The sequence below is a fragment of the Leucoraja erinacea genome, chromosome 21 (assembly GCF_028641065.1).
Source record: "Leucoraja erinacea ecotype New England chromosome 21, Leri_hhj_1, whole genome shotgun sequence".
NCBI classification, from domain to species: Eukaryota; Metazoa; Chordata; class Chondrichthyes; order Rajiformes; family Rajidae; genus Leucoraja; species Leucoraja erinaceus.
In genome coordinates this window covers 37201268-37228378 of record NC_073397.1, presented here as the reverse complement: position 1 = coordinate 37228378, position 27111 = coordinate 37201268, and the positions used below count along the sequence as shown (strand labels likewise).

The 27111-nt window shown below is 45.1% G+C and overlaps 1 protein-coding gene across 5 annotated transcripts in view; it reads left to right on the top strand.

Moving 5' to 3' along the window:
* The window catches only part of ptprt (protein tyrosine phosphatase receptor type T), a 540461-nt gene that overhangs the window by 228087 nt on the left and 285263 nt on the right, over positions 1–27111 (top strand). For all 5 annotated transcript variants that reach the window (XM_055652682.1, XM_055652681.1, XM_055652684.1 and 2 more), the window contains exons 5-6: positions 4026–4141; positions 12915–13089. In XM_055652682.1, the coding sequence (XP_055508657.1) occupies positions 4026–4141; positions 12915–13089 (291 nt within the window). The remainder of the gene's footprint in view (positions 1–4025; positions 4142–12914; positions 13090–27111) is intronic.

The following is a 27111-nucleotide window of genomic DNA, read 5'->3' as shown; positions in this document are numbered from 1 at the left end:
ATGAATAACATATAGTGCAATATAAAGCCAGACAGTCTAATCAAAGATAGTCAGAGGGTTGCCAATCAGGTAGTTGGTAGTTCAGGACAACTCACTAGTTGATGGTTTAGATGCCTGACGACAGCTGGGAAGAAACTGTCCCTGAATCTGGAGGTGTGCGTTTACACACTTCTGTACGTGTGACATCCAGCGTTCTAGATCACTGCCTGACCATGCCTCAAGGCAGGCAGAAATATTGGTGTTGTTAGCCGTCATCTGTGAGTGTGGCCCTGCGGGCCCATGTGGGACCCATCCCACTGAGTGCAATCATGAGAATGACTATCACTAGTGTTTCAATAATGTTTTCTAATGGATAGGGCAGGTTTGGAGGGTTATGGACCAAACACAGGCAAGTGGGACTAGGGTAGTTGGGACATTGTTGGCCGGTGTGGGTGAGTTGGGCCGAAGGGCCTGTGTCACTATGTCTTTATCTTCTTCTTGCGTATGGCATGCACAATCTGAAGTTGTAGGACAACTTGTTCTGTTTGATCTCCAGTTTGTGCACGCCAGGTTGTTTGCATTTGTCGAAACAGGGTGAATGTTGCTATCTCTCCACCCCAATGTCTCTATGGCTCACACAAAGGAAGATGGTTGTGGGTAACACAAGAATGTGTAGTTGCTGGAATCTGCAGCAACAAAACACAGTGCTGGAGTAGATCAAAGTAGGCTGGAAGAGAGCGTGAGATCAGAGCAGTGAAGTTGTACAAGATGTTGGGGAGGCCGCATTTGGAATATTGTGTTCAGTTTTGGTCACCCTGCTAGAGGGAAGATGTTATTAAGCTGGAAAGGGTGCAGAGAAGATTTACGAGGATGTTGCCAGGACTGAGCTATAGAGAGAGATTGAGTAGTTTAGGCCTTTATTCCTTGGAGCACAGGAGGATGAGGGGTGATCTTATAAAGGTATATAAAGTCATGAGGGGATAAATATGGTGAATGCAGAGTCTTTGTCCCAGGGGAAGGGAGGAAGTCAGGAACCAGGAGCATGGATTTACAGTGAGAAGGGGAAATTGTAATGAATGGGATCACCTTTTCCATGCAGAGGGTGGTGGGTGTGTGGAACGAGCTGTCAGAAGGTGTAGTCGAGGTAGGTGCTATAATAATGTTTAAAAGGCATTTGGACAGGTACATGGGTTGGAAAGGTTCAAAGGGATAGGGGCCAGATGTAACATGGGCAAGTTGGGCCGAAGGGCCTGTTTCCGTGCAGTTTGACTCTAGATCACATGCAGACGGAATGGGAGTAATGGGTGTGGGGGTTCTGAGAGAAGTATAGAGACATCCTTGACATGGAGAGAATGTGAACGTGAGCCTTGGAAAAAGAAGCCGAGATTTGAAAGACACAGAATGAAAGAGAGAAGTTCTCTCGTGGAAGGAAGATTAAAATGCTGAAGAAACTCAGCGGGTGAGACAGCATCAACGGAGCGCAGGAATAGGTGAAGGTCTGAAGAAGGGTTTTGACCCGAAACGTCACCTATTCCTTCCCTCCATAGATGCTGCCTCACCCGCTGAGTTTCTCCAGCATTTTTATCTATCTTCGATTTTTCCAGCATCTGCAGTTCCTTCTTAAACAGTTCTCTGGTGGATGTGCTTACTGTGTGAGTCTGTAGGAACTCCTATAGTCCAATGCAAACACCTCTCTCTGTGGCAGCAAGTTGCAGCAGCGAGTGATAGCTATGTTTTAATGTAAATATTTCCTGTGCGAGGATAATTGGACATGACAAGCTGTGTTTTGTAATAACATGATGGTGTTCAGCTCCTCTGCATCTCTATAAGGATGGAACAAAACAAGTTGCCAAAACAAATCCTGTTGTCAGTCTTATCCCGGCAATAGTGTTTCTTATCTAGTTACTGAAAGCTGTTCCAACAAGTCTCAAGATGCACAACACAAGTCTAGCATGACAGATATACCGCAGACTGCAGATGCTGGGATCCTGAGCAAAGCACCAAGTGCTGGAGGAACTCAGGCAGCATCTGTGGAGGGAAAGGGGGGTGAGAGTTTTTGATCAGGACCTTTCTTCAGACCATTATAAAAATTAAAACAGTTGCGATGCGTTTACCAAGTACCCACGTACACCACTGCGCCTGTCCCACTTAGGTGATTTTTTAGGCGACTAGTTTGTCGCCACATGTTCGCCGATGTTCTCCGGGAGTCGTCTTCTCAGTCACGCAAAAAGTCCTAGCGTCTTTCTGGTCGCCGCTACATTTTCAACATGTTGAAATGTTTTCGGCGATAGTGGGTTTGACGCCTGTGAGCGTAGCTTGACTTCTCCTGTCGTAGGTTCAGTCACAGGTTGTCGCCAGGATGACGTAGGTTGCCGCCGGGTTTTTTCAGTGACCTGTTACGACTATGACAATCGCCTGCTTTTGCCTAAAAAGTCACTAAGTGTTACAGGCCCATATTATTGTATCATTGTATGTATGACTGCAGGCACAAAATTTCGTTCAGACCGTAAGGTCTGAATGACAATAAAGGAAATTCAATTCAAGGTTGTCGCCAGGATGACGTAGGTTGTCGCCAGTTTTTTTCAGTGACCTGTTACGACTATGACAATCGCCTGCTTTTGCCTAAAAAGTCACTAAGTGTTACAGGCCCATAACTGTTCTAATGAACATTTGTTAATCTAAACCATTAAACCTCTTCCTCCCACCACCAACAACAAAACCACCACTATAATTGAGAAGACATCCATTATGTTAGAAACATAGACAATAGGTGCAGGAGTAGGCCATTCGACACTCAATATGATCATGGTTGATCATCCACAATCAGTACCCCGTTTCTGCCTTCTCCCCATATCCCTTGATTCCGTTAGCCCTAAGAGCTAAATCTAACTTAGATATCAGAGCTTAGATACACATTCCCTCCACCAAGTATCGTGTATTATTGTGTATTATACTAGATTCAGTTATCAATACTCCAACAACCACCTCACAAAGCCCTCAACCTCGACCAACAACAAAACACCAAGGACTTTACACACGACCTCTCATTAATTTGCTGTTTTTCAATCCACGATTCTTGTCCTTGTTTCTGCTCACTGTAACTGTGAGGAACTCGGTGGGTCAGGCAGCATCTGTGGAGGCATGGAGGCAATGGATAAACAACGTTTCTGGTTGGCTTCAGACCGAAACATTGTCTGTCCATTCCCTCCACAGATGCTGCCTGATCCGCTGAGTTCCTCCAGTACTTTGTGCTTTTTTGCTTCAGATTCCAGCAGTTTAGGTCTAGATGTCTTATTGTCGCGTGTACTGAGGTGCAGTGAAAAGCTTTCTTTTGGATGCTTTCCAATCAGATCAGATAATACCTTCTAGAAATATAGTAAATTTAATCTCAAGTACAATAGGTGGAGCAAAGGGGAAGATACAGAGCGCAGAATATAGTTCTCAGCATTGTAGCACATCAGTTCCACAGACAAAGTCCAATGTCCGCAATGGGGTAGAGTTGAATCGAACAGTACCCTAGCTTATGGAAGGGCCGTTCACAAGCCTGATAACAGAGGGGAAGAAGCTGTTCCTGAGTCGGGTGGTGCACGTTTTCAAGCTTCTGTATCTTGCTTGAGCCTCCACTCGAAGTGGAGTCCATGTTTTACCAGCTGGGAGAAGTTCACCGAGGGTGGCACAGCGGTAGAGTTACTGCCTCACAGCGCCAGAGACCCGGGTACAATCCTGACTACGGGTGCTTTGCTGAACGGCATTTGTACCTTCTCCCCGTGACCTGCATGGGTTTTCTCTGGGTGCTCCGGTTTCCTCAAACACTCCAAGGACATGCAGTTTTGTAAGAAAATTGGCTTGGTGTCGTTATAAATTGTCCCTAATGTGCGTAGGATAGTGTAAGTGTGTGGGGATCGATCGCTGGTCGATGTGGACACCGTGGGTCGAAGGGCCTGTTTCTTCGCTGTATCTCTAAATGAAACAAAACAAATACATTAGCGGTAAGGTTTTTCAATAGCAGAGGGTTAATCCTGCAACTATTTGGAATTGTTCTACAGGGAAGGCTCCTCACTTTCTCCGTCTCCAGAACGTGGAAGTGAATGCGGGTCAGAACGCCACATTCCAGTGCATCGCTGGTGGGAAGTGGTCCCAGCACGACAAGCTATGGCTGCAGGTTGGTACATCATCTTTGTCTTCATTATTGGACCTTTAAATTGCCCGATTGTCTCAAACCTTCAGCAGGAACATTTAATGGTGGCGCTGCTTCTCGCCCTTTCCTGACCTCTGTTAATGTCACGGCCTCGCTCAGCTTCAAGAGAATATAATTGGGGAACGAGTGCCAATAGATCTACATGTCAACACATATATATTTTCCAATGTTTACAGCTTTCTAAAGGTTTTCCCCAGAAGTGCCAATTTGGCAAATGTCTCTGTTAGTTTAATAAGGCTCGCCTCCTCTTCCAAGACTTAATGGGGACCTTCAAGAATCTTCCCTTTAGATGGTCCATGAAGCAATTTATTTCAAATGGTTCTTTAAGAGTGAACTTGCCTCTTATAGTATAATAGACTAAGTGGGACCCGTTGGGTCCCATGTTTACACGGGAGGGCTGGTCTCCCAACACAATATTCCACCTCTCCACCAATTCCAATATTGCTGGCCAGTGGGGGGAAGGGGGCTTTCTGGAGCGCTAGTATGGGTGTTGTGGGCCAAATGGACTGGTTTCCAGAGTGCTAATATGAACATTGTGGGCCGAATGGATTCTTGGGCTGGCAGCTCAGTCACTCAGGCCTGGTGGGCTGGCAGCTCAGTCACTCAGGCCTGGTGAGCTGGCAGCTCAGTCACTCAGGCCTGGTGAGCTGGCAGCTCAGTCATTCAGGGCTGTTAGGCTGGCAGCTCAGAAACTGCCAGAAATTCTGCCCAAAACAGGTGAGAGACTGTGAGAGAGAAGGGGGAGAGGGTGGAGAATCAATTTTAGACATTTTTCATCTATTTCTGCAGATCACAGCAATGAAGGTGGAAAGTCTATCCTGGCCTGGATCTCACAGGGAGGAAATGAAGGGAGGGAGAAAAATACTGGGGTGAGGTTTAATACTTGCAGGGGGAATACTTACTGATGGGCCGAAGGGACTCCTCCTGGGCTAGTACAGGCCTGATGGGCTGAAGTGATTAAAAAAAAATCTGGGTGAAATCTCAGTAAAAGGCAATTTTTCTAGATTTTCCCTGGCCTGGCACGGACCTTTTGGGCTAAAATTCTCTTCCCTGGCTAATACGGGCATTTTGGGCAAAAGGGACTGGTTTCTCGGCTAATAGGGACCTTGTGAGCCGAAGTGAGTGGTTTCAGGCAGGCCAAACAACTCATTTAATTTAATTTCCATTGCCATTTCAGTTTCATTTCATTTCCATTGCCATTTCAGTTTCAAGCACAGGGCAGGCCAAACAACTCAACTCATTTTCATTTCTGAAGAAGAATTTTGACCCGAAACGTTGCCTATTTCCTTCGCTCCATAGATGCTGCCTCACCCGCTGAGTTTCTCCAGCATTTTTGTCTACCTTCAATTTTCCAGCATCTGCAGTTCCTTCGTAATCATTTTCATTTCATTTCCATTGCCATTTCAATTTCAATCACAGGGCAGGCCACACAACTCAACTCATTTTCATTTCTGAAGAAGGATTTTGACCCGAAACGTTGCCTATTTCCTTCGCTCCATAGATGCTGCCTCACCCGCTGAGTTTCTCCAGCATTTTTGTCTACCTTCGATTTCCCCGCATCTGCAGTCCCTTCGTAATCATTTTCATTTCATTTCATTTCCATTGCCATTTCATTTTCAAGCACAGGGCAGGCCAAACAACTCATCTCATTTTCATTTCATTTCCCTTGCCATTTCAGTTTCAAGCACAGGGCAGGTCAAACAACTCATCTCATTTTCATTAAGAGCTAACAAATCATTTATTGCATTGCAGACTCACAGTTTAGTAGACTCACAGTTCAGTGGACTCACAGCAGAATCACCGTTGTGGCCTCACCCTCGTGATTTTCCATAGTGACTGACTCACGTCCAGGCATCCGGGGCCGTTACCTTCATCATGGTGATTGACAGGCGAGAGGACCAATCAGCTGATCTCAAGATTTTATAAACATTCATAACTTTTTTATTTTTCATCGATTGGAAAAATCCTCAGGGCTGCCTCAGCAGAGGAGGACTGTGAGTAAGATGGCCAAAAATCATAGCGATATATGGTAGTGTTCTTTCTAAAATCAATGTACGGCGCAGACAGGAAGTGGTCAAGATGAGACTTTTAGTTATATAGATGTTTAAGAAGGAACTGCAGATGCTGGAAAAATCGAAGGTAGATAGAAATGCTGGAGAAACTCAGCAGGTGAGGCAGCATCTATGGAGCAAAGGAATAGGTGACGTTTCGGGTCGTTTTGGGTCATTTTGCCTATTCCTTTGCTCCATAGATGCTGCCTCACCCGCTGAGTTTCTCCAGCATTTTTGTCTACCATCTTATTGAATTTAGTGTTTTTGTAAATATTTCACCTTTATTCTGAGGTAGAATGAGCTTTCGAAGTACACAGAAGAAATACTCACCAACGTCTTGTACAACTTTAATAGAACATCCCAACATCTGCACTCAATTCCACGAATGATGAGAGTCACCTTGGCAAAAGCCTTATTGACCACCCCATCTCCAACACCATTCCCAGGGAGCTATCTACCTACAGTCCTGCAGCCCTCCGCTCTACACCACTCCCCAGGGTCCGACCAATCAGTGGGAACGTCATGTCCTGGTTTGACTTCCCAAAATGCAAAACCGCACATTTAGTCCCATTTAGAGACCAGCTACACTAGTCATAGAGTGATACAGTACGGAAACAGGCCCTTCGGCCCAACTTGCCCACACCGGCCAACATGTCCCAGCTACACTAGTTATAGAGGGATACAGCACGGAAACAGGCACGGAACCTATGTCCTCTGGTCCTCGATTCCCCTACTCTGGGCAAGTGACTCTGTGTGTCTACCCAATCTATTCCTCACATGATCTTATATACCTCAAGAAGATCTCCTCTCATCCTCCTGTGCTCCAAACAATAGAGTCCCAGCCTACTCAACCTCTGCCCACAGCTCACACCCGCTTATCTGAATTAATCTGAATTAAACCCCATGTGTCCATTCCACCACCAACTTGCCCAGCTGATCAGCATCCCATTGAAATTCTTCACAATCTACAATACCGCTTCTTTTCGTATCATTTACAAACACTGTAATTTTTCCTTACCCAAAAGGTTGATACAAACCATAAACAGCAGTGGGCCCTGCACTGATCCTTAAGACACAGGCGACAGACACAAAAAGCTGGAGTAACACATCGGGCAGTCGAGACCCTTCAACTTCACCCATTCCTTCTCTCCATAGATGTTGCCTGTCCCGCTGAGTTACTCCAGCTGTTTGTGTCTATCTTTGGTTTGAACCTGCATCTGCTGTTCCTTCCTACACCTTAAGACACAGACGCCCAATCTGAGAAACAACCTTCCACCACAACCCTCTGCTTCCTTCCATGAAGCCACCTCTCTGTCTGGTTCGCTGGTCCCTGGATCGCTTGGAATCTAACCTCCCAGAGGAGCCTACCATTCAGAATGCATCAAAGATCTTGCCGAAGTCGATAGAGACAATTTTCACCCCTCCTGTCCCCATCATTCCCTTCAAAGTCAACAATCTTTCTCGTTTTTAAATACTGTACCTCCAGTTAGTACAGTCGGAAAATGCCGTGGCCACCACTAGTGTTTGTGCCAGCACCATCCAATGCAATGCTTCATCTCTGTAAAGCAAAGGGTTTATTACACATACATACAGGGTCAGGTCATTATCTTTGATAGCCTATCAAAAATGAAATACTGTTAAGTACAAACCAGTGCTACTAATTAGGTATCTTGAACAAAACCTGACATATCCTTTCAAGAATAAACCCTTAACAATTATAACTGCAGTGCAAATGGAATACTTTGGAAGCTTGGCGGTACAAGTAAAGGTCAAATTGAATTGTAGATTTTGGTACGTCAGTGAAACAGAGGGTTATTCCACCCCGTCACTGTCGTGATATTCATGCTTCATGACATGTCTACACATCTACACAAATAAACTCACAATTAGTGATTGACCTGATATCCTATTAGAAAGGGAAAAGTTCCTCACAGTTTCTTCCAATACTCAATCAGATCTTATCTCCTTAATTAGACTTCAAATGCTTACCCTGCTTTGAGAGGTTTTTATGAACTGTGCTCACCCCATTCTCTGAATCCGTTCTTTACCCATCAGAATTGTCAAGAAGACGAATAACTCACTGTCTTGAAATGTATTGCTGTTCAGTGCTAAGAATTTAAACCTAGGAGGCTGAGGGGTGACCTCATTGAGGTGTACAAGATAGTGAGGAACAGGGATAAAGTAGCTCTTAGGGCTAATGCAATCAAGGGATATGGGGAGAAAGCAGGAACGGGGTACTGATTGTGGATGATCAGCCACGATCATATTGAATGGCGGTGCTGGCTCGAAGGGCCGAATGGCCTACTCCTGCACCTATTTTCTATGTTTCCACGAACACTTACAATTTTTTTCCCCAGGGTAGAGGATTCTCAAACTAGAGGGCACAGATTTAAGGTGCGAGGGGAGACATTCAAGAGGGAGCTCAGGGGCAACTTTTTCCCTCAGTGTGTGGTCCATATCTGGAACAAGCTGCTGGAGGAAGTCATAGAAGCGGATACAATTATGACTTTTAAAGACATTTGGACAGGTACATGGATAGGAAGGGTTGAGAGATCTGGGCCAAATGCAGGCAAACGGGACTAGCCCAGTGTGCCAACTTGGTTGGCATGGACAAGATGGGCTGAAGGGCCTGTTTCCTTGCTACACAATTCTCTGACCTTTGGGCAAGAGGTCTAATATCTCCATACATGGCTAAGTTCCAAAGGTTTGTTTGATCAAATTTGCAACATTAAAGTGAAGCAAGACTACTTTATTGCAGGAACATTGTAAATGCTCAGAGAGTTAGTAGACTTACATCGAAACATAGTAAATAGGAGCAGGAGTAGGCCATTCGGCCCTTCGAGCCAGCAACGCCATTCAATACGATCATCCAAAATCAGTACCCCGTTCCTGCCTTCTCCCCATATCCCTTGATTCCGTTAGCCCTAAGAGCTAAATCTAACTCTCTCTTGAAAGCATCCAGTGAATTGGCCTCCACTGCCTTCTGTGGCAGAGAATTCCACAGATTCACAACTCTCTGGGTGAAAAAGTTTTTCCTCACATCAGTCCGAAATGGCTGACACCTTATTCTTAAACTGTGACTGCTGGTTCTGGACTCCCCCAACATCGGGAACATTTTTCCTGCATCTAGCCTGTCCAATCCCTTAAGAGTTTTATGTTTCCATAAGATATCCTCTCATCCTTCTAAATTGCAGTGAATACAAGCCCAGTCAACCCATTCTTTCAACATATGGTTAGTGTTAGTATGTGTTAGTATGGAGGTCGGGGGGGGAGTTCCCCCCGCCACGGGTACCATGTAATCCCGTGCTACCTGCTTCATGGTCGGATAGTTGGCGACTAAACCATCTCCCCCACCTGGTTTGCCAGGTGAGGAGGGGGCTGGGGACCCCCAGCAGGACCAAAAACAAGACCTGTCAAAGGGCGGATGAGCTCCTAGCGAGCCAACGGCCATCCACACTTCAGTAGAAGTTGCGATCACTGTCGTACACGCCATTGTCAGGCATGAAGAAACAGATGAAATGTAATTCTTCCCTCTCCTGGCTTCTGAAAAGAGGTTGTAAATTAAAAACAAAATATGGAGACGTAAAGATGCGGGTTTCCAAAATATCACCAGCCTGTTTCTTTACGTAGCTATTCTTGATATTAACGGAAATGCTTTCACTTTCTTTACAACTTGTAATAGTCTAAAAATTTAAGACAAGGCGAGCTGTGGAAAGAACAATGAGACCGTTTTGAGTTATTTTTTGAATAGGTTATTTATTGCCATGTCTTATTAGTTGTAAAAGAGAAAATCATATTTCGCTTCAATCCTTTTATTTGGACAGAGGGGTTTTTGTGACTACAACATACTTAAAAAATCCAAACTAGATTTTCTAGATTTTACCTAACTTTATTTTTTTTTGTTATTAATTTTATTAAAATAGAAGTTGATTGGTCACACAATCAAAAAGGGGGGGGGGGGGGGGGGGGGGGGGGGGGGGGGGGGGGGGGGTTGTAGATGGGTGCCGTTTAATCTTTAATTGCTGTGCATACCGGGTGTATTTCTGCAAAGATAGCACTGGTATAAATCAGTTATGTTGTTGAAAATGTTCTGTTTCATTGATATTAATGGCAATTATATCATTTAAAATACTTAATGGATAATAGCAGTTATAACTCAAATAATGTATCATAGCATCGGATACATTAAAATATTGACTACAGGCCTTATTGTATAGCCAATTAGGCGTATAAATTATATCCATGTAATTATGATATTAACTGTTAGAAATAATGGCGCGTTTCCGAGATGTAAGTTTCAGCTGATAATTAAATTGTGAATTCTCACCAATATCTCTCTGTATTAGGGCTCTATCATGATTTCTGTATTAGATTCCTCTCTGTGCAGACTCTGGCATGTGAATACCCTGTGCCTCTCACTCACTCTCCCTGTAAACTCAAGCTAAAAAGAAAGTGCTGGAGGAACTCAGCGGGTCAGGCAGCATCTGTGGAGGGAATGGATAGACGACGTTTCAGGTCGGGAACCTTCTCTAGACTGACCTGCTAAGTTCCTCCAGCAGTTTAATTTTTGCTCAAGATTCCAGCATCTGCAGTCTCTTGTGTCTATCTTTGGTATAAACCAGCATCTGCAGATCCTTTTTATTACAACTAATTAAAAAAATCATTTGTGGCCTCTGCACTGTGTGACCTGCACCTTATTTTGAGTCTGCGATCTTCAATCCTGCCATCAATTCAGGAAGGTTAAATCGTAAACACTCGTTTCCAATGATTTGGGGGTTCTTTAAAGAACTTTACATGTTTGTATGTAGACAAAAAGTGCTGGAGAAACTCAGCGGGTGAGGCAGCATCTATGGAGCGAAGGAATAGGTGATGTTTCGGGTCGAGACCCTTCATCAGTCTGAAGAAGTGTCCTGACCCAAAACGTCGCCTATTCCTTTGCTCCATAGATGCTGCTGCACCCGCTGAGTTTTTCCAGCACTTTGTGTCTACCTTTGATTTTTCCAGCACCTGCAGTTCTTTGTTTTACATGTTTGTAAGATAGTGCAGTACCTTGCCTTTCCCAGCCGAGACCAAGCAAACATTGTAAACTACTGCTCAGTTTAGTTTATTTGTCACGTGTACCGAGGTGCAGTGAAAAGCTTTTGTTGCGTGCTAACCAGCCAGCGACAAGACAGGACATGATTACAATTGAGCCGTTCATAGTGAACAAGATACAGAATAGAGGAAATAATGTTGAGCATAAGATAAAGTCCAGTAATTGCTGTGTTCACAGAATAACAGTTCAGCCAAGCAAAAGAGTCGTGTTCAATAAACATTGTCACAGCTTATTTCCACAAAGCAGCTAAAGGTTCACAGCAGTGAATTATTATTTGGATTGTTGCATCAGGAAATAATGTGCTCCGCTCTCTCCAGTGTAACAGACCTCAGAGTTAACTTGAATGACTAAACGGATGAAGTCTATCCAGCAGTGTCGTATAAAATCAATGAGGGTGAAGTGCGTCTCAGGCACTGATGAAATGTAGTATCCTTCACTGAACCAATGGGCCATGTACAACAATGGTTCAAATGGGAATTCCAAAACATGTCCTGGGTCAGTAGTGTAGGAAGGAATTGCAGACGCTGGTTTAAACGGAAGATAGACACAAAATGCTGGAGTAACTCAGCGGGGCAGAAGCATCTCTGGACAGAATGAATGGGTGATGTTTCGGCTCGACAAGACCCTTCTTCAGGCCAAAGATCCTATAGCGGAGTAAGATAGACCACTCCTGCTAAATGCAATGGGCTGATGTGTAATATGCAATGGAGCGGAACGTGGGCCTTTTTTTCATCCATTTCAGTGACCCGACCCGACCGGACCCGACCCGACTCGCAGTGTAATCAACGTTGCGGGGGAACAGTTTGTGTTAATAAATTAAAATTCTGAAAATGAGGAGAACATTTTTACCAAATAACTTATTTTTACGAGGATGTTTCCGTAACCGGCTTCGGTCTCCGCACTAGTATCTTTGCTCCGCTACGGGATCTTTGGTGCGGAGACGGAAGTCGGTTACGGAAATGGGGCCGAAAATTACCCATGAATCTGCCCATGACCGTACTATGTCTTTTTTGTCGAGTGATCTATCTTGCTCGCTATAGGATCTTTGCTTCAGACTGAGTCAGGTGAGGGAGAGATACAGATATAAGAAGGTATAAGGTGTGAAAACAAGACAAAGGGGATGGAGATCAAGGCAAATGTAGCCGTGGCTCACGAGGCTTTGTTCTTGAGAATAAAGTCCTTAAACTGATTTGAGATCATAATGAGAATTTTATGGAATTGAGTTTTTGATCTTACAACTGAGTATGAACAAAATCTATAGTTATTAATGCTAAAACCAGCCATAGTGATGTTGGGACCAACTCATATCTGCCCGCATATAATCCATATCCATCCATTACTTGCTTATCCATGTGCCTATCCATAAGTCTCCTAAATACCATTATCACAGCTGCTTTGTGCGGTGTTCGACAGCCTAATGGTTGTTGGGAAGAAACTGTCCCTGAACCTGGAGGTGTGCGTTTTTGAGGCAATCTGCTGTAGATCCCTTGGATGGTGAATTATTCACAACGCACAAACATTTATTCATTGCTGTCCAGCTGGTATTTGTGAGCAAGGCCACATTTCAACCGTTGCACTCTTTTCCCCGCAGCAATGGAAGGGCAAGGATACGGCCCTGATGGTGACCAGGGTGGTGAATCACAGGCGGTTCTCGGCCACCATCAGCGTGGCAGATACATCCCAGAAGACCACCAGCAAATACCGATGTGTGATCCGATCGGAAGGAGGCTCCGGAGTGTCCAATTATGCAGAACTAATTGTGAAAGGTGAGGCCTGCCCTGAGTTACAAAACCAACAAACTATGAATTGAGTGATGTGGAAAGACAAGCACTAAATATGTGTTGTGGATGGTGATGGTTTGTAGTAGTGAACTCTTCAATGGCTTGGGTCAGCTTCAAGATTTGTATGAATATTGTAATTTCCCACTTCAAGGATGATGTATTGCAGCAAAGCTTTTACAAACGCAATTATCTAAAATTATCAGTACTTAAAAAACAAAAGCAATTGTGTAAGTTTGAACAAGCTTGTTGGATCTAACCTGCTGTTGGAGTGTTTTTCTGTTGTCAGCATGGAGTTTGTATTGTGGAGATGAAATAGTACGTTGCCTGGCTCTGCAATTATATGTTACATTTGTTGTTGATGACTCGTGCTTCTTGAATCTTCAAAACACTTTGTTGGCCCATTGGGACCATTTACACGCTGAATGAAAGAGGTGATACACTGCTCAAAAACAAGATACTTGCAACAAGTAGCTTGTGTAACTTTCCATTAGCTGAGGACCGGTGGATAAGGTCGTGGAGGCAGAAAACTTCACCGGAGGCATAGTCGCACGTTGTGACAATGAATTCCGAGGATCTAGACCGGGAGTTGGGAATTGGGAGAAACACAGAGACCGCTTTTGGCTAACATGGATATGATGGACCTGAATGGGCTTCAGAGTTACCGGCAGAGATTTTTAGTATCATGGTCAATGTTTGATGTGAAAGCTGCAAATTAACAAGAACAAATGATCTGTTAGTTTGTCTCACTGCGGCTTGGCATCGCTTTATTATTGTACCAAGGCAGAGTGGAAAATGCCGTTGCCATCCTGGCAAAGCCTGCCATACATGAGTACGATCAAACCAAGCATGCGTACCGCAGGTGGTGTGGACACCAGGTAGAGCAGTCACCAGGTAGAGCACCAGGTAGTGTGTAGTACACCAGTAGTGTAGTCACCAGGTAGAGCACACACCAGGTAGAGCAGTCACCAGGTAGTGTAGACCAGGTAGTGTAGACCAGGTAGTGTAGACCAGGTAGTGTAGACTGAGTAGTGTAGATAGAGTTTTACTGCAACAGAGAAAATGCAGATAATGCAAAGTGCAAGGGCTACTATGAGGTAGACTGAGAGATCAGGAACAGATCCTTAGCTTGTGAGATAGGCACAAAAAGCTGCAGTAACTCAGCGGGGCAGGCAGCATCTCTAAGAGTTGGAATGGGTGACATCTGAAGAAGGGTCTCGACCCGAAACGTCACCTTGATCTCCATCCCCTTTGTCTTGTTTTCACACCTTATACCTTCTTATCTCTGTATCTCCCTCTCCCCTGACTCAGTCTGAAGAAGGGTCTCGACCCAAAACGTCACCTGTTCCTTCTCTCCAGAGATGCTGCCTGTCCTGCTGAGTTACTCCAGCTTTTTGTGTCTATCTTTGGTTTAAACCAGCATCTGCATTTCCTTCCTACACACTCAGCTTGTGAGAGGTCTGTTCAAGAACAGGGAAGATGCTGTTCTTGAACCTGGTGGTATTTGCTTTCAAGCTTGCAAGAGCGTGCAGTTTGAAGGGTGTCTGAAGTGATTTTGTGCAATAAACATCGATTGTGTATTCTCTCTCTGTAAACCATGAGGGGAGGGGGTGGGTGCAACCTATAGCATTCTTTAACCCAGGGTGACGTTTTGCTGGTGAACATTAGAGACAGAAAGGTCCACCTGGAGCCCGCTCCCAGCTGAGTTACTTGACTATTTTCTCAATCATATTCAGTTATAAAATATGATCATTGAAATTTTTATTTAACACTAATCTCAATTAGGGTGAAAGACAGAAAGATTCTGTCTTGATAAATCTCCAACATCTACTCCGAACAAGTTTCAACCCAAGTCTTTTTAATCTCAAATGAACCATCTTTAGTGTTTGAAGAAGTTTGAAGAAGGGTCTCGACCCGAAACATGACCCGTTCCTTCTCTACAGAGATGCTGCCTATTGCTAATGCCACTGAGTTACTCCAGCTTTTTGTGCCTTTCTTCGGTTTAAACCGGCATCTGCAGTTCCTTCCTACACTAAAAGATACCCGATCTCTAACCTTGCTGGAAATCTATATTTGCAGTGTTACGTTTCTGCCTCAGTTGGATTTTTGCGTACTGTGATCAAATCATTTAAATTGTCCAAACCTCATTTCATCTGATTCGTGAAGAGTTGTATTTGATCGTTGTCAAGCCCATAGTCATTGTCACATATTGTATCAAGTATAATATGCAGAAGTAGAACTGCACATAAATGCAAAGTTGAAATTGGAACTGAAATTTACGGATGATTAGATTAATTTACATTATTACTCACGGTAAGAAAATATTTTCCATGCTGACGCGATTGGATCAAATACAATAATCAGTGGAAGATTGATGTTAAAGTGGGGACGATTTTGTGATCTGCAGTGGTTTGCTGTACATGATATTTGAATCTTTTACTCTGGACGCAGACTGCAATTGAAATGTGAACATAATTGTATAAGTAACATAACTGTAGTGTTCTATTGCAACCTAGACTGCTGCTCTGTGCCGTCCAAAGCACCTTCACTACATCAGTCTTCAGTTCTGTTCAGGAAATAAATTGCTTTTCAAAGATATTCCAAGCGACTGAATTGCAATTTTAAGACAATATGATTTCTGCCGATTACTTTTGAAGCTTGACTGAAGATAGTGGAGTAGGTTTCAACCCTCAGGCTGCCTGTCTTTGAGTGATGCCTGTTCATATCTTCCCCCACCAAGATAAATAGTGCATCATTCATTGTAATGTGCACCCTGAGGATTTAACCACAGTCGCAAAGGGACGTTTTAACTATTATTTATACAAAACACTCCATGGCTTGTCCTTCCTTCAGTGGTACATTTATCAAACTTCAAATTATTAGCCGCTATTTATTTATGCTTAGTGATATAACCTCATCCTCCGAGAATAACATTTGACTCACCTTTATTTCCTCTTTGGCACTTAGTGCTCCATCTGTTGGCAAGCATCTTGTCTGCATTGAATGTCGACAGGCGTGATAATTTAGCACGCAATTACAGTCGATCAACAAAAAGCTTGGTCGAACATATTCTTCTCAAATGAGCTAAAATTGTTATAAATTGGCCTCGTTGCAAACTGATCAGTATGTAGCCAGCGGAGCGGGAATGTAAAATGAGAATGTGTTGCGGAAACCTTGCTGGTGTGAAAAGTGGTGTTGTGCAAACAGTGAGGTGTTGGGTGTGAACTGGGTGAATGTTGCAGACTGTGAACACACGGTAAAAACAGTGCAAGATTCTGCTCCCAGCACCATGCACCATGCACGCCTGTCATCATTCTGATTTTCCTGCAGATTTCACCATATGTTCCTCTGATCTCCACTGTGCATTTGATAGAAAATGAACTAAATATACCATTTGCATTGAACTAAATTTCACAGTTTTCACAAACGATTACAAAATTAGTTGCTAGACAAACCTAGCAGATTCTGGAGAGAAGGAATGGGCGACGTTTCGTGTCGAGACCCTTCGTCAGACTGATGACAGGAGAGTGGGTGGGTCATTAAGTATTACTGGAAGGGATATTACTGTAATGGACAGGCACATGACTGCAGTGAAGTCTGGGAATGGAGTGGGTTGGTGGCAAGGAACTGCAGATGCTGGTTTATTACGAGGATAGACACAAAATACTGGAGTAACTCTGCGGGTCAGGCAGCATCTCTGGAGAACATGGATAGGTGACGATTCGGAATGGGATCCTTCTTCAGTCTGATGTAGGGTCCTGTCCCAAAACGTCACCTATCCATGTTCGCCAGAGATGCTGCCTGACCCGCTGAGTTACTCCAGCACTTTGTGCCTATCTTTAGTTGAAAAGTCGGTGTGGTTTGGGCAATAAACAGAGGCTGTATCCAGCAAACCATATGAGGCACATCTCTGTACCATGAAAATACCAAAATTACCACAAAGTGAATTTGCTGCACATCCTATTGAAAACCTTCCTTAAGGGCCTGTCCCACTTGGCAATTTTTCAGTGAGTGCCGGCATCATTAACTGACATATCAGGTCACCAAAACATTTGTGGCGTGACGCAGCGTGATGACGTATTGGCGCGCGGTGTTTTTTCAAGTGTCGCAACATTTGTTTTGTCGCCGTTGGATTTTGAAATGTTCAAAATCTTTTGGCGACCCTGATATGACGCCAGCAGGAAAAAATCGGCAAGTTGGACAGGTCCTTTATGTTACCTAAATACTTGAATAATTCCCACTGATTACTCTAAACCATAAAGAAGAAGATTATTAAATCTGTAATGTTTCTCTTTTTATTTGAATCCTTGCAAATGCATGATTACAGATCAGCGATGGTTTGAATATTTAAGCAGTGCCATGAAAAATGACATCACATTCTGTATCAATTAATTTTTTGTTGAAATCGATACGGAAAATCAAATACCAATAAAACATTTAAACCTTTAGTAGCAGTTAAGTGAGAGCAATGCCTATTAGGTTTTGTAAATGGTCTGCGATGTTAATATTTGTATTGAAATATAGCTGAATTTCAAACTGTGTTTAATGAATCAGTAACCAAATAAAGGCAGTCTCTGTTTAAACTGATTACTGTGCAGAGTGGAAAAGACCCGTAGCAGAATGAAATGAGACAAAACACAAAGGTGGATTTAATCTAGAGGTAATTGTTTTTCTCTCTGTGTTCTGCGATGAGATTGACAGCCGTTTCCAGAAACGGATGCAAGTGGATTTGTTGAAAGTATTTGACTTGGGGATAAGAAGTGATTCACACGCAAGGCCACGTTGTGAATCTCCGCAGCACCTCAAATCGACTGCGGTGATCAGTGGGTCAGGCAGCATCTGTGGGGAACATGGATTGGTGACGTTTCACAGAGTGCTGGAGTAACTCAGCGGGTCAGGCAGCATCTCTGGAGAACATGCATTGGCAATGTTTTGGGTTGGGACCCTTCTTTAGAAGACAGCAACTGTTGCAGCCCCGCTGAGTTACTCCAGCACTTGTTGTCTTTTTTTGTGTAAACCAACATCTGCAGTTCCTCGTCCCTCCTTGTCCATCGCCCATCGATTTCCATCCAGACGGAGCCTTCAATCTTTGTTGTAAATATTCAGGATGGATGAACCAAGAGCAGAGGTCAGAAGTCAGGTCAAGCCCCACCTTGAACTGATTCATATTTGGGGAAGAGCCTGTAGTTCCTCACCAGTGAGTCCCAGTGTGTCACCAGTGATGGTCCCGCAGGGTAATTAGTAGCCCCACCGCTGACACACACCTGCCTGCACATTGTCAAGTGAGAAGCTGTTTTATTTTGCAGTGATTTATGATCTGTTTGTTCAGAGTCAAGATTGAATTTATTTTTAAACTGCACCCTGACCCCAGGAAACAAACTCCTCATTAAGCCCACACTCACACGTAGGTGTAAGGTTGTGTGGTCATTAATAAATCCCCAACATAAAGAACAAAGGGTGTAAGAAGGAACTGCAGATGCCAGTTTAAACTGAAGATAGACACAAAATGCTGGAGGAACTCAACGGGACAGGCAGCATCTCTGGAAAGAAGGAATGGGTGATGTTTCGGGCTGAGAAGGGTCTCGACCCGAAACGTCACCCATTCCTTCTCTCCAGAGATGCTGCCGTCCCGCTCAGTTACTCCAGCTTTTTGTATTTATGTAAATGAACAAAGGGTATCTGTGAAACAACTGGGGTATAGGAGCAAAGAGGTCCTCGTGCAGTTATACAGAGCCCTAGTGAGACCACACCTGGAGTATTGAGTGCAGTTTTGGTCTCCAAACTTGAGGAAGGACATTCTTGCTTTTGAGGGAGTGCATCGTAGGTTCACAAAGTTAATTCCCGGGATGGCGGGACTGTCATGTGTTGAGAGATTGGAGCGGCTGAGCTTGTATACTCTTGAATGTAAAAGGATGAGAGGGGACCTTATTGAAACATATACTCTCACAGGCCGGTTCTCCGGATACTTTCAAGAGAGAGCTAGGTAGGGCACTTAATGATAGCAGAGTCAGGGGATATGGGGAGAAGGCAGGAATGGGGTACTGATTGGGGATGATCTGCCATGATCACATTGAATAGCAGTGCTGGCTTGAAGGGCCGAATGGCCTACTCCTGCACCTATTGTCTATTGTAACAGTGAGAGCTGCCACTGGATCTTTCATCAGCCCAGGCAGTGAACATGCACAGACCCTGTGCACTTGGCCTCTGTTTTATTTGATTTTGTAAATAAATAGGAAGTAAGTGAAATAAATACTGAAATTTGTTGGCTGCAGATTAATTTTTAAACCTCAACGTCGATATAAGTCATACCTTATGTCAGGGCTGTGCAAAGATTGTACAGTGCTGTTTTGTACAGTGTCGGGTACGCAGTTAATTACACAGCATCTTATACAACTTGCAAGGTATTCTGTAGCTGTTTGTCACAACTTCATGTAATTACTTCTAAAGCAGCTCCATACTTTACACAGTGGGCTGCACTGTGACTCATAGACACTTGTGGTGGCTTGTGTCACAGTTTCAGTTTAGTTTATTGTCACATGTACCGAGGTACAGTGAAAAGCTTTTGTTGCGTGCTATCCAGTCAGCGGAAAGACAATACATGATTACAATCAATCCATTTACAGTGTACAGATACATGATAAGGGTATAACGTTTTGTGCAAGGTAAAGCAAGCAAAGCCCGATCAAGGATAGTCCAAGGGTCTCCAATGAGGTAGATAGTAGTTCAGCACTGCTCTCTGGTTGTGGTAGGATGATTCAGTTGCCTGATAACAGCTGGGAAGATACTGCCCCTGAATCTGGAGGTGTGCGTTTTCACACTTCTGCCCCTTTTGCCCGATGGGAGAGGGGAAGAAGAGGGAGTGGCCAGGGTGAGACTGGTCACTGATGATGCTGCTGGCCTTGCCGAGGCAGCGTGAGGTGTAGATGGAGTCATGGAAGGGAGGTTGGTTTGTGTGACGGTCTGGGCTGTGTCCACAATTCGCTGCAATTTCTTGCGGTCTGGGATGGAGCTGTTCCCAAACCGAGCTGTGATGTATCGCGATAAAATGCATTCTCTGGTCACACTTCACATGGCGATTTATGTTCCCCCTCTAATGTGAACACAAGGTGTGTGCAGCCTCTCACGCCTTGAATCACTCCCATCATTCAACGAGAAATCAAGAACATAAGGAATGGTAAAATTAGGCCATTCAGCCCATCGTCTACTCCGCCATTCAATAATGGCTGATCTATCTCTCCCTCCTAACCCCATTCTCCTGCCTTCTCCCCATAACTCCTGACACCCGTACTAATCAAGAATCAATCTATCTCTGCCTTAAACATATCCACTGACTTGGCCTCCACAGCCTTCTATGGCAAATAATTCCACAGATTCACCAAGTTTTCCTCATCTCCATCGTACAAGAATGTCCTCTAATTCTGAGGCATGACCTCTAATCCTAGACTCTCCCACAAGTGGAAACATCCTCTCCAAGTCCACTCCATCCAAGCCTTGGATATTGCCGCGGAGATCACTGGAGAATGATCTCCCAACCACATCCATCTATCTTGACTAGGGCTCCCCATTGAGCACAGTCCCATCCCTGTCGAGCAGCACCTTCTCACCGTCAGAATAACAACAGAAGGTAGATAAAAATGCTGGAGCAACTCAGCGGGTGAGGCGGCATCTATGGAACGAAGGAATAGGTGAAGCTTCGGGTCGAGACCCTTCTTCAAACTGATGTGGCGGTGGGGGAGGCTGGAAGAAGAAAGTAAAAGGCGGAGACAGTGGGCTGTGGGAGAGCTGGGATGGGGAGGGGAAGGAGGGAGAAAGCAGGGACTACCTGAAATTGGAGGTCAATGTTCATACCGCTGGGGTGTAAACTACCCAAGCGAAAAATGAGGTGCTGCTCCTCCAATTTACTGTGGGATCACTCTGGCCATGGAGGAGGCCCAGGACAGAGAGGTTGGATTCGGAATGGGAGGGAGAGTTGAAGTGCTGAGCCACCGGGAGATCATGTCGGTTATTGCGAACTGAGCAGTGGTGTTGGGTGAAGCAATCGCCAAGCCTGCGCTTGGTCTCACCGACGTAGAGCAACTGACACTACAGCATCTGCAGTTCCTTCTTAAACATTTCATCAGAATAACAATGATCATTCAAAAACATCTGGTGCTATTTGTGGGAGAAAGCTGTACACTTCTCCTGCTCTTTATCGAGAGAACTGTCTCCTCATTTCATTCTGAGATTGGCTCTGATTTTAACCTGAATCCCTCGTCCTAAACACCTCTAGTGTCTGAAATATTTCTCCCTCTTGACGGTGGAAGGAGAATTAGAGGGCACAGGCTTCAAGTGAGAGGAGAGTGACTTAACAGGTACATCAGGGGGCAACTTTTTCACTCAGAGGATAGTGCGTATCTGGAACAAGCTGCCAGAGGAAGCTGCAAAGCGGATGCAATTACGACTTTTTAATTCCCCTTCCCATTCCCACACTTACCTTTCTGTCTTAGGTCTCCTCCATTGTCAAGGTCAGGCTAAACGCAAATTGGAGGTACAACATATTATATTTGGCTTGGGCAGCTTACAGCCCAGTGGTATGAATATTGATTTCTCTCACTTCAAGTAACCCCGGCATTCTCTCTCTCTCTCCATCCCTCCCCCACCCAAGTCACACCAGCTTCTCGTTTTCACCCAACAAACCACTAACTAACAATGGCCTGTTTCCTTTATCATTGTTGCATATCTTTCATTCATTGTTCTTTATCTCTCCACATCATCGTCTATATCTCTCGTCTCCATTATCCCTAACGACTCTGAAGAAGGGTCTCGACCCGAAACGTCACCCATTTCTCCTCTCCAGAGATGCTGCCTGTCCCGCTGAGTTACTCCAACGTTTTGTGTCGATCGTTGACTTTTTAATGACATTTAATGACATTTGGGTCTCGCCCCAAAACGTCACCTATTCCTTCGCTCCATAGATGCTGCCTCACCCACTGAGTTTCTCTAGCATTTTTGGCTACCTTAAATATTGCCCTCAAGGTGCTACACTCCTCGATAAGATCACCCCTCAGCTTCCTACCATGAAGAGAGAGGAGTAGCTAACGATAGAACACATCAATGCACACCTTTATTAATGATGCACTGTGAGTGTGTGGAATCATCATAAAATTAACAGGGACAATTACCCAGCTTTGAATAATTTTCACTTTGCAGAGAGAGCCAGTCATCACACCTGCGGTGCGATCCACTAATGAAATCATTGTGGAACGTTCCAGTAGTTTATTGAACACGTTTTCTAATTCAACCAACAATCAGGTTTGCCACAGTGAATACAGCAAGCAGACAAAGTGAGACTCCCATAGACTTGGGCGTACTTCATGAAGCAAAGCAAATGATCAGAATGGCAATTTAAAACATAAATCATAATAGTTAATGCTATGAGAATAAACAATAGACAATAGGTGCAGAGTAGGCCATTCGGCCCCTCGAGCCAGCACCGCCATGCAATGTGATCATGGCTGATCATCCCTAATCAGTACCCTGTGCCTGCCTTCTCCCCATATCCCCTGACTCCTCTATCTTTAAGAGCTTTAACTAGTTTTCTTGAAAGTATCCAGAGAACTGGCCTCCACCACCCCTCTGAGGCAAAGAATTCCACAGATTCACAACTCTCTGTGTGAAAAAGTGTGTCCTCATCTTCGTTCTAAATGGCCTACCCCTTATTCTTAAACTGTGGCCCCTGGTTCTGGACTCCCCCAACACCGGGAACATGTTTCCTGCCTCTAGCATGTACAATCCCTTAATAATCTTATATGTTTCAATATGATAACCTCTCATCCTTCTAAATTCCAGAATGTACAAGCCCGGCCGCTCCATTTTCTCATCATATGACAGTCCCGCCATCCCAGGAATTAACCTGGTGAACCCAAGCTGCACTCATGGGATAGTGCAGTGGACTCTCTGCAGTGATTTGGCCTCCACAGAGGGCAGTGGAGGCCAAATCACTGGAGGGGTTTAAGAGAGAGTTAGATAGAGCTCCAGGGGTGAGTGGAATCAAGGGATATGGGGAGAAGGCAGGCACGGGTTATTGATTGGGGCCATCAGCCATGATCACAGTGAATGGCGGTGATGGCTCGACGGGCCAAATGGCCTCGTCCTGCACCTATTGTCTATTATCTATTGTCTACTTCTCACTCCTAACCCCATTCTCCTGCCTTCTCCCCATAATCCTTGACAGCTGTACTAATCAGGAATCTATCTATCTCTGCCTTAAATATATCCACTGACTTGTGGCCTCCACAGCCTTCTGTGACAAAGTATAACCTGGTGAATTGGAGGACTTGAGTTATGGTTTTATACCACATTCCAGGATAAAGGGGCATAATTCAGGCTGGCACATCAGGATTAGCTGCATTTTTGGACATGGCCTAACCTCGTGAGATCCAAGCCCCTCGTGTGACCACAAACTGCTTTCCTTGTAGACAAAAAGATGCCATGACCCACATCAATTAAAAATCAAATTATGTTTATCAACTTTTCCCATCAATATACCCTGCTCTTTTGTTTAGTAATAGTTTTAAAATTAAACTGAAGAACTTAAAACATTTGAACATCAGGATTGAACTATTGGGGCAAACGGGTGAGCTGTGGGACCTTCCACATCTGCCCCTGATACTACAATTCTGGGGGCATCTCAACTATCCTATTCCAGCAGCTTCCATCCGATGTCACATTTCAATTGGCGTCTCCCGTCTTGCACTCCTCATTCAATAGAACACAAACTTTCTCCGTAACATTTACTTTGCGGCTCCTTGAGTTTAGTTTAGCCGCTGAGAATGAAGTGATGCTCTGATTTATTGCCAGTGCTTTTTCTGAAGTAGTGTTGGTAGAAACATTGGCACGCTCTGTGGGCAGAAGACTTGAACGACCACAGGTTTGATTTGAAGATAGACACAAAATGCTGGAGTAAGTCAGCGGGACAGGCAGCATCTCTGGAAAGAAGGAACGGGTGACGTTTGGGGTCAAGACCCCCCCTAGAGGATTGATTTGGTTTAGTTTACATTGGGAGATACAGCGCGGAAACAGGCCTTTCAGCCCATCGAGTCCATGCTGACCAGCGATCCCCGCACATTAACACTATCCTACCCACAAGGGACAATTTACAATTATACCGAGCCAATGAACAAAAAGGTCGGTAGGTTTTTGGAATGTGGGAAGAAATCCGAGATCCCGGAGAAAATACACACGGTCAGGGGAAGAACGTGCAAACTCCGTACAGACAGCAGCCGTAGTCAGGGTCTCTGGCGCTGTGAGTCAACAACTCTACCGCTGCGCCACCGTGGGCTGGGCTGTTGCAGCGTTGCAGGACAAAACCGTACGATTTGTTTTTGACAAATAGTAAACTTCTTTTTTCAGATAGCGTGTGAAAGGTTGAAAAAAACCCCAGTTATCTATGAGTCTCAGGAGCAAGGGAGAAGATTAAGAAATTAATTTAAATGAATTTTATAATGAAATTCATGAAGGATAAACCTCCACGTGAAGCCAAATCCAATTCCAATCTAAAGTGCTTGTGATAAAGACCACAAACCAGAGACCTCTCCTAAGTAGCTTAAGATGGTATAAGTCGGCAGCATTTTGTCTGTGCCAAGGATCGCTGATAGTAGAGGGGCTGGCCTCAACGACTTCCGCCCAGTTGCACTTACCCCCATCATCACCAAGTGCTACGAGAGGCTGGTCCTGGCACACCTCAAAAGCTGCCTACCCCCCACACTGGATCCCTATCAGTTTGCCTACCGCAAGAACAGGAGTACGGAGGATGCCATCTCAACGGCACTTCACTCCGCCCTCTCCCACCTCGATAACAGAGACACTTATGTAAGAATGCTGTTCATCGATTACAGCTCAGCATTCAACACCATTATTCCATCAAAACTGATCACCAAACTCGGTAACCTGGGCATCGACCCCTCCCTCTGCAACTGGATACTGGACTTTCTAACCAACAGACCCCAGTCTGTGAGGTTAGACAAGCACACCTCTTCAACCCTCACCCTGAACACCGGCGTTCCTCAGGGCTGTGTGCTGAGCCCCCTCCTCTACTCCCTCTTCACCTATGACTGCACACCTGTACATGGTACTAACACCATCATCAAGTATGCAGATGATACAACGGTGATTGGCCTCATCAGCAACAACGATGAGCTGGCCTACAGGGAGGAGGTCCAGCACTTAGCAGCATGGTGCGCTGACAACAACCTGGCCCTTAACTCCAAGAAGACCAAGGAACTCATTGTAGACTTCAGGAAGTCCAGAGGCGGCACGCACACCCCCATCCACATTAACGGGACGGAGGTGGAACGTGTTTCTAGCTTCAGGTTCCTGGGAGTCAACATCTCCGATGACCTCTCTTGGACCCACAATACCTCTACTCTGATCAAGAAGGCTCATCAGCGTCTCTTCTTCCTGAGGAGACTGAAGAAGGTCCATCTGTCTCCTCAGATCCTGGTGAACTTCTACCGCTGCACCATCGAGAGCATCCTTACCAACTGCATCACAGTATGGTATGGCAACTGCTCTGTCTCCGACCGGAAGGCATTGCAGAGGGTGGTGAAAATTGCCCAACGCATCACCGGTTCCTCGCTCCCCTCCATTGAGTCTGTCCAAAGCAAGCGCTGTCTGCGGAGGGCGCTCAGCATCGCCAAGGACTGCTCTCACCCCAACCATGGACTGTTTACCCTCCTACCATCCGGGAGGCGCTACAGGTCTCTCCGTTGCCGAACCAGCAGGTCGAGGAACAGCTTCTTTCCGGCGGCTGTCACTCTACTCAACAACGTACCTCGGTGACTGCCACCCCCCCCCCCCCCCACCGGACACTTATTTTTTTTAAAATTCAAATCGTTTGCTATGTCGCTCTTCAAGGGAGATGCTAAATGCATTTCGTTGTCTCTGTACTGTACACTGACAATGACAATTAAAATTGAATCTGAATCTGAATCTGAATCTGGGCGGGTGGGCGGCTGGGCGATGAATGCATCGAACGCTCTCTGTCTTTGCTCCTACAAGATTAAACTTCTGTTTTATCTCTTTGCAAAATGGCCTGAAGACGGTTTTCATTTAGCGCTCGGTGCAGTGACCTCAGCTGGAGCCCATAATGAAGATCAGTTGTTGCATCGTGTCAGGATGCTGCGGTTTACCGGATGGCCAAATACGTCCCCAACCCTCCCCTCGCACCCCCCCCCCACCCCTCATCCCCCCCCCTCCCGCCCTTCACACACACCCCCCGCCCTTCACACACACCCCCCGCCCCTCACCCCCCCCCCCCACCCCACCCCGCCCATCACAACCCCCCCCCCCCTCACGCCCATCACACCCCCCCCCACACCCACCCCTCGCCCCCAAAGATGGGTAGGATTGTAGGTTAATTGCCTTCTGCAATTTGTCCCTAGTTTGCAGGATAGAACTGGTGTGCAGGTGATCGCTGGTCAGCCCGGATCCAGTGGGCCGAAGGGCCTGCTTCAACGCTCTATCACTAAACTAATGAGCTCCTCAGAAAAGAGTTTATTGAGTGGTATGGATCATGACCGGTGGCATGCACCGATGTTATTCCAATGATATCTGCTCCTGAATCAGAATTCTCGTTCAATCCTCGTCCTTCCTTCTGGTCTTGCCGGGATAGACAATAACGGAATCAAGGGATATGGGGAGAAAGCACGAACGGGGTACTGATTCTGGATAATCAGCCATGATCATATTGAATGGCGGTGCTGGATTGAAGGGCCGCATGGCCTACTCCTGCACCTATTTTCTATGTTTCTACATTTCTTTTGGGCAGCCCCTTTTATTTACACACACTTCTGCCGCTCGCAATAATTACTAAGAGAAAATAATGCAGATTTTTCTTTTGCTCCTCTCTCAACCAGTGCCCAAGAATAATTTTCCAAACCCAGCTAACGGCATTTAAAAATGTAAAACATTGCCACCCAAGTTTGGAGATAACAATCGAGGGCTGAATTCTTGAGCTCTTGACTGTAGCTG